A 21568-nucleotide genomic window follows, 5' to 3' on the forward strand; every position below is an offset into this window, starting at 1 on the left:
TTTAAAGCAAATTGAGGAATTTTCTGATGTTAATGAAGGAGAGAAAGAAGTGATGAAACTCTGGAATCTCCATGTCATGAAGCATGGGTAGGGTATTTCTAAATTCAAATATTCCACTTCCTTTACATTCTTTTTGTTGCTTCACATTCTATAAATCTGTTAGAATCTTACTTAAAATTCTGTTTAGATATAATTTGTCCTAAATATCCTAATTCAAGTATTATAAAGAAAAATGGTTATCCTCAAAGAATGTTTAAGGAAGGTGCTAGCTCCATCTAACAGCAGGTTTTGTTTTTGTTTTTTTTGTTTGTTTGTTTTTGCTTTTTGGGGGTGTTTTTGCAGTATGCGGGCCTCTCACTGTTTTGGCCTCTCCCATTGTGGAGCACAGGCTCCGGATGCGCAGGCTCAGCGGCCATGGCTCACGGGCCCAGCCGCTCTGCAGCATGTGGGATCTTCCCGGACTGGGGCACGAACCCGTGTCCCCTGCATCGGCAGGCGCGCTCTCAACCACTGCACCACCAGGGAAGCCCTAACAGCAGGTTTTTATTTAATGTGTCCTTTTTTTTTTTAATAATCAATTTTTATTCCTTTTATTGCTAGGGGATACATAAATAATATGCCATGTGCTACACACCTGGAATTCCTGGAAACTATTTATCACACTTACTGCCACAAGTTTTAAAAATTGCTTAATTATTCAGAATAAAATATAAGCAGCTTTTCTGATTTCTTATTACCATTTCCTAAAGCTCAAGGTAGAATAATCCTTATTTCTCGTTCCTTTGTGGCTGAAGCATTGTTTTTCCTGCAGATCTGCTTCCTTCCCTATGTGAACTATTTACCTGTCAGTACATATATTTTTCTTCTCTACCTTCATTAGTATTAGATCCTCATATAAGACTTTCTTGTATAGCACAAGCATGTAAGGTTTTTTCATTTATAGTTAAATGAAATAAGTGGGAGGGGGGCACTTTTGTTTCCTTACTCTTGGGGAGTAAAGAGGAGCTGGTACATAACTTCTAGTCCAGATGTCTGGGTGCATGGCCTATAGCCTTTTTTTTTGTAAACTGCCTTGAGCTAAGAGTAGTCTTCACATTTTTAGTGGGTTGTAAAAAATTAAAAAGAGGAAGACAACAGAGATCATATATGGCTTGCAAAGCCTAAAGTATTTACTATCTAGCCTTTTACAGAAAATGTTTGCCTGATCCCTGGTCTAGTCACTAAAACTCAGTTACGAGTAAAGTATGTATATGGAGGCTTGCCTGAAATCTGTTTTTCCTTTTGTCCTGATATGCCAGTTTCAAGATAGAATTTTAGTCAGATTACTTAACTGAGTTCTGTTTTAATTCCTGATCCAAATCTGTTAGCATAACAACTACTGGGTTCATGGTACACTGGCATTACAGACTGGCAGGTATTTGGTAAACTATTTGGATTTTATCAGATCTGCAGGCAGGCTTTTACAGGCTCTGTTAGAGTCTCAGTTTCAGTGGGTAACTGAGCAGCCTTCTCCTATTTGGTTTAATTTGCTTCTCTCAAATTTTATTCATTGCTTTCCACCAAAACAATCACACTGTACCACATTTGTTGTGACATCTTCATCTTTTCAGAGGTTTACCATGAACTGAAAATGTAGCGGAAACACTGCTTCTGAAATAGGAAACTGAGAGAATAGTATTATATAGTTAATGAAAGTGGTGCTGGCAAGAGAAAATGTTTTATACTTTTAACTGCTAAGTTCCTAATTTCGTTAGGAAAAACAGAAATGACATCTGTTTAAGCTCTGGTTAAAATTAAATTTGTTTAAATTCTAAAACTGTAAGCTCATTCAGGTGATTGAATCTCAGATTCACTATAGTTTAACTACTTGTTAAGTCATCACTTAACTGGATTTAGATATACTCTTAATGTTCTATAATGGTTATCACTGTGGCATTTGACAGAAATGCTTTGTATTGCTATTGATGTTTTGTGTTGTTTTTATTAAATAGGTTTATTGCTGACAATCAAATGAATCATGCCTGTATGCTGTTTGTAGAAAACTATGGACAGAAAATAATTAAGAAGAATTTATGTCGAAACTTCATGCTTCACCTAGTCAGCATGCATGACTTTAACCTTATTAGCATAATGTCAATAGATAAAGCTGTTACCAAGCTCCGTGAAATGCAACAAAAATTAGAAAAAGGAGAATCTGCTTCCCCTGCAAATGAAGAAATCACTGAAGAACAAAATGGGACAGCAAATGGCTTTAGTGAAATTAACTCAAAAGAGAAAGCTTTGGAAACAGATGGTGTCTCAGGGGTTTCAAAACAGAGCAAAAAACAAAAACTCTGAAAAGGCCTAACCCCATGTTATGGACAAACACTGAAATTTCATTCTAGGGAATTCAGCCTCTAGGAAGAGTCTTGTTTTTGTTTTTAATCATAAGTTCCAAACAGGCATTGTCAGATGAAGTAAATGATTTCAACAAGGATATTTTTATCAGGGTTCTATTTCACTTCATTATGCAGCATTACATGTATATCAGTTTTATTGATGTCATTAAAACATTCTCAAGTTTGAGCATGAAAAGCAATACTTCAAAGAAAGTATTTTTAACTTCAACAATTGTCTTATGAAATATATTGACTTGATAATCGAGAAATTATTTCATATATTTAAATTATAATTTTTTTTGCAGTTGTGACTGGCTGTTTTTCTACTTTGTAATTGTGAGACATTTTCTTGGGGAGGGAAAATTGGAATGTGATTCCCTTTTTTAGAAATTGAAGATTTTTGTGAAATTATGTTGCATTACTATTTGCAGTCAAATAGTAATGATCCTTGATTTTGAAATCATTTATCAATTTGGAATGAAAAATTACGACATAAGATTTTACATGATGTAAGTTCATTTTACAATTTAAAAATAGCACTTCTTCATCTTACGCCTGTTTGAGAGCATGTTAATTTTTCACATTGTCGATGGTGAAATGTCATGTTGGCTTATAAGGTTACTGACCATCCATTTGTTTTTATGTGGATAATTTTGGTGCATTGCTCACCCAGTATATTTTTTTAAACTTGAACATTTTGCTGGTTTTTTTTGTTTCTTGTTTTTCTTTCCCAATTAGGTAATCACATGGAAAATTCAGCTGTCCATATCTCTTCATTAGGATTGTAAACCAAGGGAAGAATGAGTTCGAGATTTTTAAGATGCCACTTTTGAGGGAGGAAATGTTCTATAAAAATGAACCAGAAAATGATATAACTTCTTTTTTTCTTCACAAGGATGTCTTCGTAATGTATTTCACGATTAGAATATCCAATACAGATAAGCTGACTTGAATCGTTTTGAGCAATTTTGCCCTGTGTTATATGTGTCTTATGCACATATTTGCAGTTGGATTTTCTCCAACAGAAAGTGGTTTCACTACTGGCACATTAACAAGCACCAATAGAGTTTTTGGTCCAACTCCAAGCACTGTGGTTGAGTAACATCACCTCAATTTTTTATTATCCTTAAAGATAAATGCATTTTCATATTCTTTATTTATAAAGGATCAATGCTGCTGTAAATACAGGTATTTTTAATTTTTTTATTTCATTCCACCACCATCAGATGCAGTTCCCTATTTTGTTTAATGAAGGGATATATAAGCTTTCTAATGGTGTCTTCAGAAATTTATAAAATGTAAATACTGATTTGATTGGTCTTTGAGATGTGTTTAACTGTGAGGCTATTTAACTAATAGTGTGGATGTGATTTGTCATCCAGTATTAAGTTCTTAGTCATTGATTTTTGTGTTAAAAAAAAAATAGGAAAGAGGGAAACTGCAGCTTTCATTACAGACTCCTTGATTGGTAAGCTCTCCAAATGCTGAGTTACAGTAAACTCTGATTATGCCTCTGGATAGTGGATTTCGAGCATTTTTCTCGGGCTTTAATTTGCTAATAAAGCTGTGCACATATGTAAAAAGAAAAAAAAATAGATTATTTTAGGGGAGATGTAGGTGTAGAATTATTGCTTATGTCATTTCTTAAGCAGTTATGCTCTTAAATGCTTAAAAGAAGGCTAGCATTGTTTGCACAAAAAGTTGGTGATTCCCTCCCCCAAATAGTAATGAAATTACTTCTGTTGAGTAAACTTTTTATGTCATCTTATAATAAAAGCTGAAAAAATCCCTTTGTTTCTATTTATAAAAAAAATTCTTTTCTATATGTACCCTTGTTAAGAGATTTTGAAGAAATCATGTAAGATGATAAAGCATTTGAATGGTACAGTAGATGTAAAAAAAAAAAAATCAGTTTAAAAGAACGTGTTTTTACATTAAATGTTTATTTGAAATCAAATGATTTTGTACATAAAGTTCAATAATATAAAAGCTGTATTCTGTTTTGTTTTTGTTTTTTATTATTATGCATTGTCAATACATGCACAAAAATTGGGGCTCGGCTAGGATAGTAAGAATCCAAAAAAATTACACCCATCAGTCAGAGTTAATAAGAAATTAAGAGAAAAATTAATGTGAAATCCTGCTTTCAGTTCTAGTAACACCAGTTGCAACTAGTATGTTATTTATGGTATTACATTAAAAATATTTTAAAATTTATAGTCCAGAGTAATGTTAATATTAGTTAACCTAATGTTAATCCATCTTTGGTTTTTTTCATTTTCTTTTAAATGAAAAAGAATTTATCTTGGCCTTCAAAAAGCCCATAGATTAAGAGTGGGATACAAATGATAACGTAAAACAATATATAATAAAATTGTATACTACATTCTGTGAGGTCAATAGTTTGTTGAAATTAACTTAGAAGAGGTGAGGGAAACTTTACAGAAGTGTTGACAATTCCACTGTGCTTGCTTTATTTACAAGTGATAGCTTGCCTGTATACATGTTGCTTTGTATTCTTTGAGCTGAGCACCCCTCTGCCTCCAAAGCTCACTGTGTGTGTTTCTTTTAAGCACCTGTTTCCTTTTCATTAGACTGCTAAGTCAGTCGCACTGGCCTTAGTACTGCCTCATGGTCTTAGTTGGTGTTCAGACATTTGCCACATGAACTGAAGGCTTTACATGCCATGCTAAGCGACTGGATTTCAGGCAGTAGGAAGTATTTGGAGATTTACTGCACAGACATGACACAAACCCGTTTGTGTTACAGGCGAGCCATGGTTACAAGAATTTGGGAGGGGAGAAGCTCTACAGAGGGAGAATCACTAGGATGCTGTTGTAGTCCTCCATGTGAAATAGCCAACTACTAGAACACTGCCCGTCATGAAGTAAGTGCCCAAGAAGTAATCACTGAGTGGTGTCTGTTTCGGTGTGAAGGAATGAAAATAATGAACTAATACGCAGTGACAAGGCCAAGGGAGGAGAGTTTCAAAAAGGAAACAGTCGTGCTGTAACAGAAAATGAGTATGATATCACCTTCAAGGGAGTTTAGTGATAGAGAACAGGTTTAATGAGCTTTTAGTAAATGGAAAATGAGTTGGAGAAGTTCATCATGAAGATGTGAAAAACGGGGCCATAGGAAGAGGGAAACAGGCAAAGGAAGAGACCGGGGAGAGTGGATGGGAAGGTTGAGCATGTATACTGAGGACACAGAGAAGACCAAAGATGCAAGTTATGAGAAAAAGGAAGGAATGAGATCAAGAACACAGCTGGATTTAGCTTGCTAATAATACTGTTGGTAAAAAATGGGGAAGTGGGTACTCAGGACATTTCTGGTGGGAAAACAAGTTAGTACAACCTCTGGAGAGAGCAATTTGGTAATTCCCATTAAGATCACAATGCATTTAACCTTTGCCCCAACAATTTCATCTTCAGGAATTTAATCCTACAGATAAACTGGAACACATGTAAACTGACAAATTGTGACCACTGTTGAAAAGAGCAGATTAGACACAAGTCATCAGTAGGAGACTGGTTAAGTAAGTTATAATCCATATAAGTGGAACATACAGCCATAAAAAGGGGATCAGGAAGGTTTGTTTTGAACCAATGTGGAACAAATGCCAAGATATAAGTTCCATTTTTTAAAAGTTTGAAAAATTAATATATGCCCATATTTGCTTGGGTTATAGAATATGACTAAAAGGATACACAAAAGCAACTGCTTTCAGAGAAGATGGCTGGACGAAAGGACAGATAGGAAGGTGGCTTTTCACTGTGCCATTTCTGAAATCTAAATGTACTGCCTATTTTCTGTAGTTCTTATATTTTAAAAATCTAAAAAAATAGACAAGGGAGTACAAGAAGAGGGATGATTTCTCACTGGGAACCAGGTATAATGGATAAGTGGTTAGCACAGAATTGGAACATAGTAAATTTGCATTAAGTAAAACGGGAAGTTCACTGTCAAAAAATAGTTTCTAAACATTCAATTTATATTTTGTTTATTATCTAAATAGTATGCTGATCTTAGAAAAGGAGAAATAAATGAGGTTTTATTAACTATACCAAGTACCATATTAAAACGGATCATTGATGGTTCCCAGTTGTTGACAGCGTAAAAATCATATTCTTCCTCCCTGATCTGAATTCACTGTTTTCAGTCTTATCTCTCATGTATGCAGTCTCCCCTCCAACCAGGTGAGATACCAGAGTACAGCATGGTACACACCATACATTCTGGTGTTCTCCGTACATAGTCTACGATCCAGTTTCTGGAGCATATTCTATTCCTATGTACTAGTTGTACAAGTGTAAGGTTGATTTTTTTACAGAGGTAAAAATTCACTCAAGTACATTCTTAGGCAAACAAGATTGCTACTTAAGTGTCACATGGATGAATTACGTTATAAAGTTGGCTCTAGAGAACAGGGTGGATATCTCCTGGACTACTAGATTTCATCTGTTCTCTTTTCCCATCTCTGCCATCCTATCCACATGGCAAAGCTTCAACCAGGGGCTACCTGCAGGTGCACCATCTCCTGGAATCATATTTCTGTCCATGCTACCCCATCCTTTTTCAGAACCCAAATAGCTTCCACCTGCTCTTGTAGCATGCTACCACTAGCAGCCGTTCTGTCAGTCATCTGTGAATGTGTGCCAGCACTTGTCCCAAGCACTGGGAATGAGAAGTTGAATAAGACTCAGATCCTGTTTCAAGGATTCTCCCAGTCCCCATGGATCAAAACTACAGTCGTCACTTCTTTCTCCTCCTGTCCCTAAACAATCATATACCTCTTTGCTAGATTTATTGCTCATTACTCCAGAGAAGGGGTGAAGTAATACAGATATCAGAATAAAACCTTTTTATATTTTGAGACAAATTTATGAATCACCTAATACAAGTACCTAGAACGTTAACAGGGGTCCAACAAATCTTAGCTTCTTCACTAATTCAACTAAGATTTTCTTCTGAATGGATTCTGTCTATCCCTATTTCTCATTTGGGGGGCTGGTTCTTCTGTGTAGCCCTGTAGGGAAAGGACCAAGGTTGCCATGTAGGTAATTAGCCTTAAGGAGCCTTACTTATTCATTAAATAATTCCTGGGTGCCTACTATGGCCTTTGCCTTAAGCTAAGCATGAGGATACAAAGATGAATAAGCCAGACATTGTTCCTGTCCTCATGAATCTTAAATTCCAGAGAGGGAGACATTCACTCATGTTTTCGTAAGCCATATTTCCAAGTTTCTAATCTCCAATTGGTGCCCTGAGACATCGGGTAGTGTGGACAGAGGGTATCATGGTAGAAGAACTGACAGTCGATAGCCTTGGATTTGAATGCCAACTTTGGTGCCTTTGCAGCTTCAAAACTCATAGTTACTTAACAACACTGAGTTTGTTTCTTCAACTGTAAAATGGGATTAAAATGCCCCCTTCAACAAGGGATCTAGCACAGTAACCTGCTCTTGGTTAGCATAACTGTTTCCTTCCCTACGGCCACATGGTTTTGCCAACTTCAATCCTCGGCTCTCACCTCTAAAGAAAAACCATATGCTTGCTCTCTCTTCCACAAGCTGTTTTAAGAACATGGAGAAGTCTCCTGAGATTACATTAACAAAGTCTAATTCTCTACAAAACTGCAAGTTTTCTAACATTGCCTTATGTAAGACTAATGAACAGACGTGACACAGAAAGGTCACTTTTCATTTAATCAGCATGAAATTCCATGAGAGATAGGCTTTTGTGAGAGATTAGTTTTATTTTGCTGAATATGGTTTTTGTTTTTTAAAAAGAAAAGCACTGGTCTTAGTTCAAAAATATTTATCAGATGCCCATATATCAGGAAATGAAGGGTAGTAAGTAGATTCCAGACTTTTGGATTTCATAGACCAGTAATATACATTCAAAAATTTTTTGACTTTTTGTCAGATAAGATTTATGAACAAAACAAGCAAACCTGACATCTACTGTCACTTTCATGTTATATAGGACAGACACAGTACAAAAAGAGCAAGAAGGATAATTTCAGAATAAAGGATTGGCTTTCAAAGAAAATTTAGATTTACAAAAAAAATTACTACGGAGACTGGACTTTTGGTTACTTTGGAGCAGTTATTCCCAAATCTGCCTTCATGATAGAATAATTTCATTTCTTTTAAAAAAAAAAAAGTGAGCGCCACTAGTACCAATTAAATCAGAATTTTTGCTATTTTTAAAAGCTCTCCAGGAAATTCTAATGTGCAAGCAGCACTGGGAATAATTGCTACAGAAGATACAAAAGCTCAAGGAATTTATAATCTAGTGGGTTTAAAGCAGGTGTCAGAAATTCATCTACCCATAGGGTCAACAGTTAAATGAGCTATGTAGCTGAGTGTTATACCAACCTAGGAAGACAGAATAAAGAGAAAATACCACAGTCTTCCAACGAGAAAAAACATACAACCTACAAACGAACGAGCACCAGAACGGCGTCAACTTTTGGTTGTATCCTAGGTGACAAAAGAGCAATGCATTCAAATTCTGAGGGGGAAATGATCTCCAACCTAGAATTCTTAATGAGTCACAGTCAAATGTAGGATAAAGAGATTTTCAGACCTCTACCTCTCAAAATATTTACCTCTTGGGCACCCTTTCTCAGGAAATGGAGGAAGGGCTCCACTAAAATAAAGGAACAATCCAAGAAGGAGGAAGACATGGGACACAGGAAACAAGTAATGCAGCAGTGGATTTGAGCTGAGAAAGCTATCCATTCTGGCACTGGTTGATTTACATACGTATGGAAAGTTCTGAACCAGTTTAGGAGATACCTAAATGAGTGTGTGACCGTCAATCACAGTTGTCCCAATAGTTTGTTCTCAATAATTGAATAAATCTCACTTCTTGAACTAAATCCTTCATATTTAACACAGGAGCTAGATGCTTACGCTGCTCCCTCTGCAGGAAAACCGCTCATAAGAGATGTATTTACCTTACATCTCTACTTCTATTTTTGTTTTGATATTAAAATCTATTATATAGCTTCAGAATTTATGCTTCTGAGAAGACGGAATAGCATAATTTCCCTATTCCTCCTGCTAAGTACAACTCAAAACCCTGGAAAAAAAATATAAAACAAACATAAGAAGATTCTGGCAGATGGCCAAGGGACCTCAAAACTCAAGGAACTCAGTACTGTGCGTTCCTAGGGTTCTCTTGTCTTATGTATCTCAGACTTGGGGCTGAAGAAGCCAGCAACGTGGAAATACCAACAGACACAGACAAAAAAGCCCCAACAAAAGCCTGCTCTCTGTAGCCAAAGGACCAGGAAAGGGGCAGCCTAGCAAAACAGAAACTTACAGCCAACCACCACTCCACTCCAGCCGAACACCATCGTCAGGGTTGAATGGTGGTGGCCCACAAAAAGACATGTCCACACCAGAAGCTGTGACAGTGATTTTATTTGGAAAAAGGGTCTGTGAAGATATAAATTGAGAACCTTGAGATGAGATCATCCTGGATTATCTGACTGGGTCCTAAATCCAAGAGAAATGTTCTTTTAAGAGACCAAAGGAGGGAATTCCCCGGTGGTCCAGGGGTTAGTTAGGACTGCCACAGCCAAAGGTTCAATCCCTGGTCGGGGAACTAAGATCCCACAAGCTGCGTGGCCCAGCTACAAACAAAGCCCAAAGGCCATGGGAAGACAGAGACTGGAGTTATGCAGCAACAAGTCAAGGAATGCATGCGGCCACCAGAAGCTTCCAGAGACAAGGATTCTCCCCTAGACCCTTTGGAGGGAGTACAGTCTTGCCAATATATATGTTATATATGTATATATAACTTATTCATTTTATATATATATATGGATCCTCCCACTTAAAAGTGAAGATGACTTTTCTCCCTCTACTTAAAAAATTAAATCTGAATTAATTAAATCTCATGAAAGAAAAAAATACACACATATACCTTTCAGTTTTTTATTTTGTTTCAGACAGTTGGACGAGGCATCTACATTCTAGCACATCTTCTTAACAGTCACTAAGCAAGTGAAAAACAGCTTACTTATAATATAAAAAGGCAAGGGGAAAAGGTCATGATTGTCTAATAGGGAACTGGAATCCCCAAATAAATTATCTCACAAAAATATCAAACTTGCTTTTCCACTTTTCTGTTAAAAATGAAAAAAAAATTCACATTAAAGAAAAAAGATCTTAAGCTGTTATATAGCAAGATAATCATTTTTACATCCTAAATCCTTCAAATAAATATTTTAAACAAATTTAAGTTTTCCAAAAAATAGGTCAAGTATTTACCCTACATTTGTTTGGTCCACTAAAAGACCATTTATGAAACTGACATGAAACTGGACTGCAGCTCAGACCCTAGGAAGAACAACATGCACGTCACTGAGGCTGGATATGCACCTGTGCATATTTCAAACATGGGACATGGCTAACACTGCTGTGCGTACTACTTCCATAAGTAGTTTTACCCTGTAAAAACCCTCTAGCCTATCGTGAACTGAACTGCAAGGAAAGAACAAAAGAAAACACCTTGCCTGTTGTAGACATTTGCTCAGTAATTTTTAAAAATGCAAAAATTACCATGCTTTGGGGACTTAAAGATTACTGAACATGAGATAAAATTCAATACTGCTTACAAATCCCTGAATATGAAGAGCATATTCAACACTCCTGTGGAGAACACACAAGAGAGTGTATATTACAGCGTACATGGTGGCACATTCTACCTGGTCTATTCTTGCCTTTTCATTCTAAAGTCTTGCATGGCCTTGGATCTTTAAAAGATAAAGATTTAATAAAAAAAAAAATGTTACATTACATTTTTGTGTTCTTACAGCCAACTTTAAAAAGAAGTACAGTGGAAAGGTACATAGGGCTGTCTATATCACCTCATACTTTTAAAAGCCAATTTGATTTTTATTGTGATGTGATATTCCAATTAACACTATGCTAAAAATAAAATGGACTGCATTACTGTTTTGTCCACAATATTCACGCCTCTTATTGCTAAAATATTGGAAAATAAATCCAGTAAATAATTTGTTTCCAATGACTTAACTGAGAGATGAATCTAACCATTTTTAAACCAATGACAACTGAACTGGGCTGAGGAAAGCTATGTGAAACCCCTGCAAACCCAAAGCCAATCATCTGAAAATCTAGAATACCAGCACTTTCCACCCAGGATAGAAAAACGAGCATCCAAAGTAAAGAGAACCACAGGACTGATCGAGCAACCAATCAAACACCACTTCCCTGTTATTTGAGCTAATAGTTACTCGAAGCTTGATGTTTCCGCCTTCGTTATTATTGCTGGATCCTAGAGTCACAGCTTCAATGTCAAATGTGACAGTGGACCCAGAAGTAACTGCGGGCAACTGATTAGTCATTTCTTTTCCATTTACAAAAACTGCACCTAAAATGTTAAGGTAAAGAGTCATTCATATGTGAGCAATAACTAAGAACGGAAACAAGATTCTAGATTATTGGTAATACAGCTAATTTCCTAATTCAGATAAAGAAAACATTTTGGAATGCCAACTGGTCAACGATAATGCAGTTAAATATGTTAATTAACCCCCATCCCCAAGGCAGAAGAAGAAGTTAAAGCTTTAATAACATTTTACAGTTCTGGTCCAGGGTTCCACTCTTGAAATACAGACCATGAGTTTCCCATATGGATGGCATCAAAAGAAACTTGACTCCTTTATAAAATTACATCCTGTGGAACAACGAGATTGTTTCACATGGAATAAACAAGAATCTTGTGCTACCTACTGTTTGACCCACACAGTAAAATAGTAATACATCTTGGTAGTGATTTTTTTTTTTTTTCCTTTTGGTAGTGATTTTTTAAAGTGTGATTACTGCAAAGTAAGGGACCAAAGAACACTACAGATGTAAACTCTCTCCCCATTTCCCTAATCTATGCCGAATTTATGTTGTCTAATCTATGTTGAATTCAGATCACCCAGGCATACCGAATCCAGGGGTAAACCGCCTGGTGAAAATCCCAGCTCAATCACCTCCAAGTTATGTGAGTTTAAGCCAGCTACTTCACCTTTCTGTGGCTGTTTTTATCAACTACAAAATGGATATAATACCTCCTCACTTCAAAAAGCTGTTAAAAGGATTAAATAATGTATTATTTTTAAAGGGTATAGAATAATGCCTGGTACATAGCAGCCACATAGATAAGCCATTAAGACCTAAACTTTTTCATCTTCTGCTATAAATGTGTGATATTGAAACTGATTCAAATCTTATTACAGTGAATCATAGATTTCAAAGAGAACGGCAGTAATTTCCCTCTTACCATTTGTACTAATGCAAACTGCTTGATCCCGCTGCAGGGAGTCATATCCGTTCTGTTTTTCTGCACACACTCCTATACTGTCTCTTCTGTCTGGCTGTCCCACAGTTTCAACTCTGTCAATGAGGTAGAAAGGTCATTTAATCTTTTTTTCTTAACGTGATATCTAATGCTTAAAAATAGCCATCTCATCACAATTACTCTTAAGAATAGCTAACAATGATTCAGGCAGGACTTCCTAAATTCCAGGCACTGTTCTAAAAACTTTGTGTCTATTTATCTATCTATAAATCATCTCATTCAATTCACATAACAACCCATGATGTAGGTGCTATTAGTATCATACCCAGTTTATACATGAGGAAACTGAGGCACAAAAGAAAAAATAAGGTTAAATAAACTGATGCTGATCACCTAGCTGAGTGGTGGAACTAGGACATGAACTCAGGCATTCTGACTGCAGAGTCTACGTTAACTATTTATAACTATGACAGCACATTCCTATTCTATATTCTGGCTCTAGATGTGTACAAAATGTGTCATATTTGCCATTATAATGAATGTGACCATTACTGCCATCACCTAAACCTTCAATATGAGAGTCTATGCAATGATTAGATTACTATTTATCAAGAATTTAAAAACAGACATTATCTTTTTAAAAAGAGGACAATATAGTTATGGACATATTTTGGTTACAGAACTTCATACATAGAAAGTTTAAGCATTTCCTTTTGTGTTTTAGTCTCAAATAATACATCATCATGTACTCTAGAAACGGGAAACTTAGATATCAAGGTCAATCTACATCCCTATTACCAGGGTCATCTTTCCCTGCATTCCAGAAAGCCAGACTCTGCAAGGACAGGAAAAGAAAAATTAGCAAGGAGCAGAATGTAGCTTTATCAAGGGAAGAAGAGATTATTTATACTCAACGTGGCCTCAAAATGTTTTTCTTTGTAAAGTGGCAAACATACAGGTTCATAATAAACATGTGGGTGGGTTTCTTAAGTCATTTCACTTCTAAACCACCAGCATAAAGAAGTACGGGGAGGAGGAGAACGATGTCGGCAAATACAGCAGAATTGTATGTCCTAGGACTCATTCTACCACAGAAACACCACTTTCAAAACGATATACAGACCAAAATACCTTTATGAGATTTCCAGAATCCAGTTAAAAAGTCCCAAAGGAGGGCTTCCCTGGTGGCGCAGTGGTTGAGAGTCCGTCTGCTGATGCAGGGGACACGGGTTCGTGCCCCGGTCCGGGAGGATCCCACATGCCGCGGAGCGGCTGGGCCCGTGAGCCATGGCCGCTGAGCCTGCGCGTCCGGAGCCTGTGCTCCGCAACGGGAGAGGCCACAGCAGTGAGAGGCCCGCGTACCGCAAAAAAAAAAAAAAAAAAAAAAAAGTCCCAAAGGAGCACAAAGCCGAAAACAGCAGCATTGAAATGGACAAGAACAGCAATTTCACTTGCCCCACGTCAACCCCTCTTCCAAGCTACCACAGTTTGGTGCCAGGCAAGAACAGCCCAACTCCTGACTTTTCCTTCAGAAAGGAATCACACGAGTGGAGTGTGCCTCCAGCATTCTAGCTCTTTGGAAGGTCGCCTTAAGGACGGGTTTCTGACATGCCTCACTTGGAGCACTGACAGAACTGGCATAGCATGGACGCCTGAATGCTGCAAAGACCAAATAAAAGTGAGGGGTGGCATCCTGCAGGCAGTGCAATTTGGCATGGGAGGGAAGGAGAAGAGGAAAACTTGCTTCTGGTGTGCTAGCTTTTCACAGGGCTGCTCAAGGGAATGGTATCTGTCTCACCTCATGGGGAGCCAGCATACTCTGGATGCCTGGCGGGCCCTGATTCCAAGAGAGAGCGAAGGCACCCTGCTGCTGTAGCACAAGAGAACTTGCAGTGCCACAAACAGGCACCAGAGGGAGCAAACGATTATGAGCTCCTAAAAAACCATCAAGCCTCTCTAATGGAGAAATTGCACACACAAGCCCAGAGAAGTCACATCCCACCAGAAAAGGTTTCGGAGGCCCCCCAGATCTTTAGCTGGGCTCATGTATGAGGGTCTTCTCCTGTACGAAGCAAGGCCATAAAGATCTGGAAAGGTGGCTGTTTTTCCATATGTGCAGATCCCAACACAAAATTATGAAACATGAAGAAACAGGGAAACCTGGCTCAGACAAAAAAAAAAAAAAAAAGAAAAAGATCTTCAGAAAATTATCCTAATGAAATAGAGGTATATGAATTATCTGACAAACAATTCAAAATATCCATCATAAAGATGCTCTACAGGCTCAAGAAAATGAGGCATGAACAAAATTAGAAAACCTACAGAGACAGAAAATTTTAAAAATAACTAAACACATTTTGGAACTGAAGAATATAATAACTGAAAAGTTCATGAGAGGAATTCAATATCACACTTAAGCAGAAGAAAGAAACATCAAACTTGAAGACAGGTCGTTTGAAATAACCCAATCAGAAGAACAAAAGGAAAAAAGAATAAGAGTGAAGAAATTCTAAGAGACTTATGAGAGAAGAGAGAGGAAAAGGGGCAGAATGTTTAAAGAAATAATGGCTAAAAATTCCCCAAATTTGGGGAAGGAAATGGACTTTCAGATTCAAGAAGCCTAAGGAACTCCAAAGTGGATGAACCCAGGAAATCACACTGAAACTCATTACAATCAAATTGTCAAAAGTCAAAGACTGAGAATTTCAAAAACAGCAAGAGAAAAGTGACTTGTCATGTACAATGGAACTCACATAAGACTAATAGTGTATTTCTAAGGAGAAATCTTACAGGCCAGAAAGGAGTGAGATGATATATTCAAAGTGCTTAAAGAAAAAAACCTACTAACCAAAAATACAATATTCAGCAAAACCGTCCTTTCAAAATGAGAAAAAAATAAAGACATTCCTACATAAACAATAGCTGAGGGAACTCATCACCACTAAACCTGCCTTATAAGAAACGCTAGGGCTTCCCTGGTGGCACAGTGGTTGAGAGTCCACCTGCCGATGCAGGGGACACGGGTTCATGCCCCAGTCCGGGAAGATCCCACGTGCTGCGGAGCGGCTAGGCCCGTGAGCCATGGCCGCTGAGCCTGCGTGTCCGGAGTCTGTGCTCCACAACGGGAGAGGCCACAACAGTGAGAGGCCCGCGTACCGCAAAAAAATAAAAATTAAAAAAATAAATAAATAAAAAATAAAAACCTGCTAATATTATTAATTATAGATAGAGGACAGCAGTTACTTGTTTTAGTATTGTGTAATGAAAAATTTGGCTTGATCCTGGGAGGTAACCTTTAAACCACTGCAATTTCCCAAGTGATAGGAGTGTCTTTGTTATTCATGGCGGGTCCCTCAGACCACACTTGATAGTTTATGCTAATGAGGTGCTCAAGGTGGGCCCCTAGATAGTTTATGCTAACAAGATGACTCAGGATGGGAAAAGGTCACCCCAGAAAGACCAATCATATGATTACAGGGTTGAGGCTTTGAGCTACATGATGTCAGCCCATTCTCCTAGGAGGGCAGGGGAGGTGGATATTGAGTTAGGTGGGGAATGATTTAATCAACCATGCCTCCACAATAAAATCCCAATAAAAACTCTGGACACCAAAGCTTGAGTGAGCTTTCCTGGTTCGTAATACTCTTTGAGTACTGTCATGCCAAAAGGCCTTGCATCCCTGAGATGTATGCTTTGTCTTTGGAATCCTCCTAGATCTCACACTATGAGTTCCTCCCTTTGGCAGGTTCTGATTTATATCCTTCTGCTATAATAAAACTGTAATCATAAGTGAAGTGCTTTCTTTCTTTCTTTTTAATATTTATTTATTTAGCTGAGCCAGGTCTTAGTTGCAGCAGGCGGGCTCCTTTAGTTGCAGCATGCGGGCTCTTATTTTCCTGACCAGGGATCAAACCCGAGCCTCCTGCATTGGAGAGCGGAGTCTTCACCACCCTACGACCAGGGAAGTCCAGTGAAGTGCTTTCTTAAGTTCTGTGAGTCATCCTAGCAAATTATAAAATCTGAGCGTTGGCCCTGGGGACCCCTGAACTTGCAGCTGGTATCTGAAGTGAGGGCAATCTTTTGGAGGACTGTGCTCTCAACCTTGAGTTTGGCTATAGCTCATTGCAAGTGTACGTTTTTTTCTGTGATTAAACTTTTTAAACAAATAATTAACGCAAGTAAAATTTCTTGAAATTAACTAAAATCCTGGGAAGAAGGAAAAAAAACTCCTTGTTTGAATAAATCACAAAATTGTTCCTAAAAGCATCTTACTTGAAAACAGCATTTGATAAATAAGACAAGCCTGGCATTAAAAGCTTATAAAAGTTTCTCTGAATATCAAATGAACCATGAAAGTAAAGAGCTAATTTGCCTTAACACAGAATTATATTCACAGCTCACTAAGAAATAGAATGGAAGTTTAAAAATCTTTGAATTCTTTCCCCCCTTTGGCCACACCGCATGGCTTGTGGGATCTTAGTTCCCCGACCAGGGATTGAACCTGGGGACCTGGCAGCGAAAGCTTCAAGTCCTAACCACTGGACTTCCCGCCAGGGAAGTCCCTAAAATCTTTGAATTTTTAAATTGCAAGACAAGTAGTCAGGACATTATTTCCTAAAAAACTACCCAAGTGGTTCTCTCACATAAACAAGTCCTATAAGAAACTCCGCCATAAATCATCCAAATATAAAAAGTATATAAAAAAAGAAAAATGGTATACAAAATAATTCATAGTAGGGTACAGTGACCTCGGAGATACAATTAATTTAAAAAATCAATTTATGTACAAGTTGGTAGGAATGCATCCATTGCATAGAGTCATGTAGAAAGTTCTAGGTGATAATTTTTCTCAAAGGTAAAGTATTCTGAGAAAGAACATGGTTCAGAACAAAAAGGAAAAATTTCGATGGCAGAAAGAAAGCTAATCAATTCCTACTACTCTGGCACTTTGGCTGACTGGATTTAAGTGGCAAGTTCTCATATAATCTCAAACTTCCTTCTTCTCACAGTGAACACCTGGAGCAAAGATCCAAAAATTCAGTTGCTTGGCTAATATATCATAATATATTATGAAAAATATCCAACTTTATGATAAATATAAGAAAGAAAATGAAAATTATTATGTCCTACAGCTACAAATTAGGTAAAAACAGTAATACTTAATACTGACAAGGATGCAGTGACCTCAGTCAGGACCCTCACACACTGCTGGGAAGACTGCAAGTGCTTCCAGGAACACAGCTAGTTGGCCTGTGTCACTAACAGGAAACTAGTCAAGGAATAAAGAATAAGTCATATGTCAAAAAAGAGGGTCATAGCACAGCTTGACTTGTCAGGAAAAGGAAAGAGAGGAAGGGATGTCTTATCAAGTCATAGTAAACAAGGATTTTTGATATAGAAATATATTCCTTACTATACAAATCCTAAAATAGCTTTTATCCTCTCTTAAAATGAAACTGATAGTCTTATATCTATTATAGAAATTGAAAATCTTCCAACAAAAAAAATTCTAGGATAGCGAATTCATTGGTGAACTCTACCAAACATTTAAGAAATAATACCAATTCTCACAAACAGTTCTGAGAAATAAAAGAGGAAGAAATACTTCCCACCTCACTTTATGAGGCTAGCAATTACACTGATACCAAAGACATCATAAGAAAAAAACAGATATCTCTCTTCTGAAGAGACATAAAAATCCTCAAAAAATATATAAAAGTTAAATTTAGCAACATATATAAAGAATAATACACGATCAAGTGGGGTTTCTCGTGGGAATGCAAAGCTGATCCAATGTTAAAAAATCTATCATTGTAACCATATCAACAGAAGAAAAACCATATGATTATCTTGATATATAAAAATTTGACAAAATTAAACATCCATTTATAGATAAAACTCTCAGCAAACTAAGAATAGAAGGGAACTTCCTTAACCTGATAGAGGGTGTCTACAAAAAATCCCTACAGCTAGCATCATACTTAATGTGAAAGACTGAATATATTCCTGCTAAGATCTGGAATAAGACAAGGATGTCTGCTTTCAACACTGCTTTCAAAATTATACTTCTAGCCAGTCTAATAAGACAAGAAAAAAACTGCAAAACACTGATGGAAGCCATTTTTTAAAAAACTAAATGAAGATGGCAATTCCCTGGAAGTCCACTGGTTAGGACTCGGTGCTTTCACTGCTGAGGGCCTGGGTTTGATCCCTGGTTGCGGAACCAAGATCCCACATACCACTCAGTGCGGCTGGAAAACAAAAAACAAAAAACAAAACTAAATGAAGGGTGACTTTCAGATTTACAGCTCTACAGCCTGTCCCCCCCATTGCTATAGGAAGGTACTGCCTTATAATATGGCTCTTCTGTGAAGCCACATCTCCTCTGACACTCAAAACCTAATCTGGTTCAAAAAAGCTTCTATTGCCAGACCCCAGTTCTCTTCAAAGGCTGCTTATAAACTACTCTCCACTGTCACCAAAGGACACAGTCCTTGCTTCCTAAGATGATGCACTGTGACTCCCCTGGACATTTTTCCCACCTTTTCTCTCTGCTTCCTCAAGAACACTCAAGCACTCTTCAGTCCTGGCCCTGTTTAGTCTTAGGGTGGAGTCTTCTCCTTCTGGGACTGAATATTTGGAGATTTCTGAGACTGGCCAGCAAACTCATGATTTCCAGGCTAGTTGTGTCTTAGGGGGCCTTTACAGCTAATTTGGAATTTGAGTTTTCTGTATTTCTTAGTTCTGTTGAAAAAGTACTTATGGGTCCCTACCCCCCACCTCTTTATTTCTCCAAAAAGTTTCTAGTAGTGGAAAAATTCAGAACTATGGTGTACTATGCATCTATTGGTCCCCAAAGATCCCATCTCTCTTTTGAACCCACTCTAATCAAGCTTCTCTCCACCACAGCTCCCCTGAAACTGTTCATGTCAGGGTCACCAATCCATGTCCACACTGCAAACCCAAAGGTCAATTCTCAGTCCTTTTCTTATCTGTTGGGTCAGCAACATTTGACATAATTGATTGCTACCTCCTCTTGGAAACACTTCCTTTGCTTGGCTTCAAGGACACCACATTCTCCCACTTTTCCCGTCTACCGCACCTGCTACTCCTCCTCAGAATCCTTTGCTGGTTCTTTCCACCCCAGTGTCCTCTCCCTATACTCATTCCCTGGCTAATCTCATGCAGTCTCACGGCTCTAAACACACATCTATACGTTAAAAATTCTCAAATTAATATCTCCAGTCTGGTCGTTTCCACTGAACTCCCGATTTGTATATCTGTCTACCCCACATTTTCACTTATTTGTCTAATAAGGAACTCAAATTAATTTGTGAAAGAACAAACTGATATTCACCCATAAATAGGCTCCTCATAAGGCCTTACCTACCTCAGTAAATGACAATTCTACCCTAAGTTACTTAGTCCAAAAACCCTGAGGTTACTCTTGACTCCTTTCTCATATCTCACAACCAACCTGTCAATAAATCCCGTCAGTTCTTCCTTCAAAATAAATCCAGATTCTGACCACTTATCATTACCTCAACTGCTCCATCCTGGTCCAAGCCACCATTAGCCGTCACCAAGATTAATACTGGAATGCTGAATACAGCTTTCCCCTCATTTCTGGTAATATTTTTGCTCCTCCTCTCCAGCCTCCGAAATGGTCTCCTTCCAACCTGTACTGCTATACAGACTATTTTCCACCCAGCAGCCAAAATGACTTGTAAAACATATGTCAGATCACATCATTCATTTGCTCAATGTCCTCCAATGGCCTTCCAACTCACTCTAAGTCCAAGCAGAGTCCTACAGGGCTAGACTGCTAGGATTTGAATCTCAGCATCACTATCAAGAATCTGTACAACCTCAGGCAGGTGGTTTAATCTTTTTACATCTCAGTTTCCTCATCTATAAAATGTGTCTACCTCCTGAGCATGTAATGAGGATTTATAGACATTAACTCAATACTTAAGAAGTAACACACAGTAGGGTTCGACAAATGTGAGCTGGCTGTTATTATTTTGTAGCCTAGCTCAACTCGTGAATTCATGAAAAGTCAAATGCAGAGCATGGCTCCCAAGACCATGAAATGTGAACCTGACTTGGTTTTACTTGGTGAAGACTTTTGTTGGAAAAAGGAAAAAAGAAAAAGACGTCTGTATGTGGTTATCAAATGTCCTCCTTATAAATGGGCACAAGTGAGCTCCAAAGGGGCAAGTCTTTGAGAAATTGAAAAAGAAATAAATATACACAGCCTGTCCACAAGAATGTCGTACTTTTCTGGGGTTCTGACTATACTCCCATCTCTATAAAACCCATTCACACCATTACTTCCTGTTCTTTACATTTTTTTCTCCTCCATATCTTTGGTTCTTGCTTTGTTTCTCTACCTGAACTTTCCTTTTCAGCCCTACCTGAGATAAAGCCTTCACCAACCCCTCATCTAGAAGTAACTCTTCCTTCTTCTATATTCCACAGCAGTTAGGATCTTTCTTATACTTTATAATTTATAAACTGCCTATTCTATGTTTAGATAAGATTCTAGTTTTTTCTTTTTCTTAAACTTTGCATTCCCAATGATACCAAGTACTGTAAGTACCATCTGAATGGAAAAGGGTTGTATGAAACAATCAGCATCATTCACAAAGACCACAGGCGAGCAGAACTGTCCTTACATTTTAGAAAAGCAGTTTAAGACAGAAGGATATGGACAGGAAAAAAGAGTCTAAGGAATATTCCTTAGGTTATCTGGGAGGAATAGCTATGATATGTGAACATCCCAAAGCAGATATGTCTCCCTGACTTCATGTAATCCTCCCTCTACAAACAAACTAAAAGCTAGGGTTTGACATGAT

General features: G+C 37.7%; 2 protein-coding genes across 2 annotated transcripts in view; one reads left to right on the top strand and one right to left on the bottom strand.

Moving 5' to 3' along the window:
• The window catches only part of SUZ12 (SUZ12 polycomb repressive complex 2 subunit), a 38939-nt gene extending 34201 nt beyond the window's left edge, over nt 1-4738 (top strand). The window contains exons 15-16 of the mRNA XM_007105906.4: nt 8-87; nt 1992-4738. Coding sequence (XP_007105968.1) covers nt 8-87; nt 1992-2337 — 426 coding nt within the window. The 3' untranslated portion in view covers nt 2338-4738. The remainder of the gene's footprint in view (nt 1-7; nt 88-1991) is intronic.
• A 6534-nt stretch (nt 4739-11272) lies between these two features.
• Nucleotides 11273-21568, bottom strand: part of CRLF3 (cytokine receptor like factor 3) — a 34340-nt gene continuing 24044 nt past the window's right edge. Inside the window, exons 7-8 of the mRNA XM_024127744.2 lie at nt 12693-12805; nt 11273-11792 (exon numbers count right to left, since the gene is read on the bottom strand). Coding sequence (XP_023983512.1) covers nt 11536-11792; nt 12693-12805 — 370 coding nt within the window. The 3' untranslated portion in view covers nt 11273-11535. The remainder of the gene's footprint in view (nt 11793-12692; nt 12806-21568) is intronic.

Source organism: Physeter macrocephalus, chromosome 14 (assembly GCF_002837175.3).
Source record: "Physeter macrocephalus isolate SW-GA chromosome 14, ASM283717v5, whole genome shotgun sequence".
In the NCBI taxonomy this organism is placed as follows: domain Eukaryota; kingdom Metazoa; phylum Chordata; class Mammalia; order Artiodactyla; family Physeteridae; genus Physeter; species Physeter macrocephalus.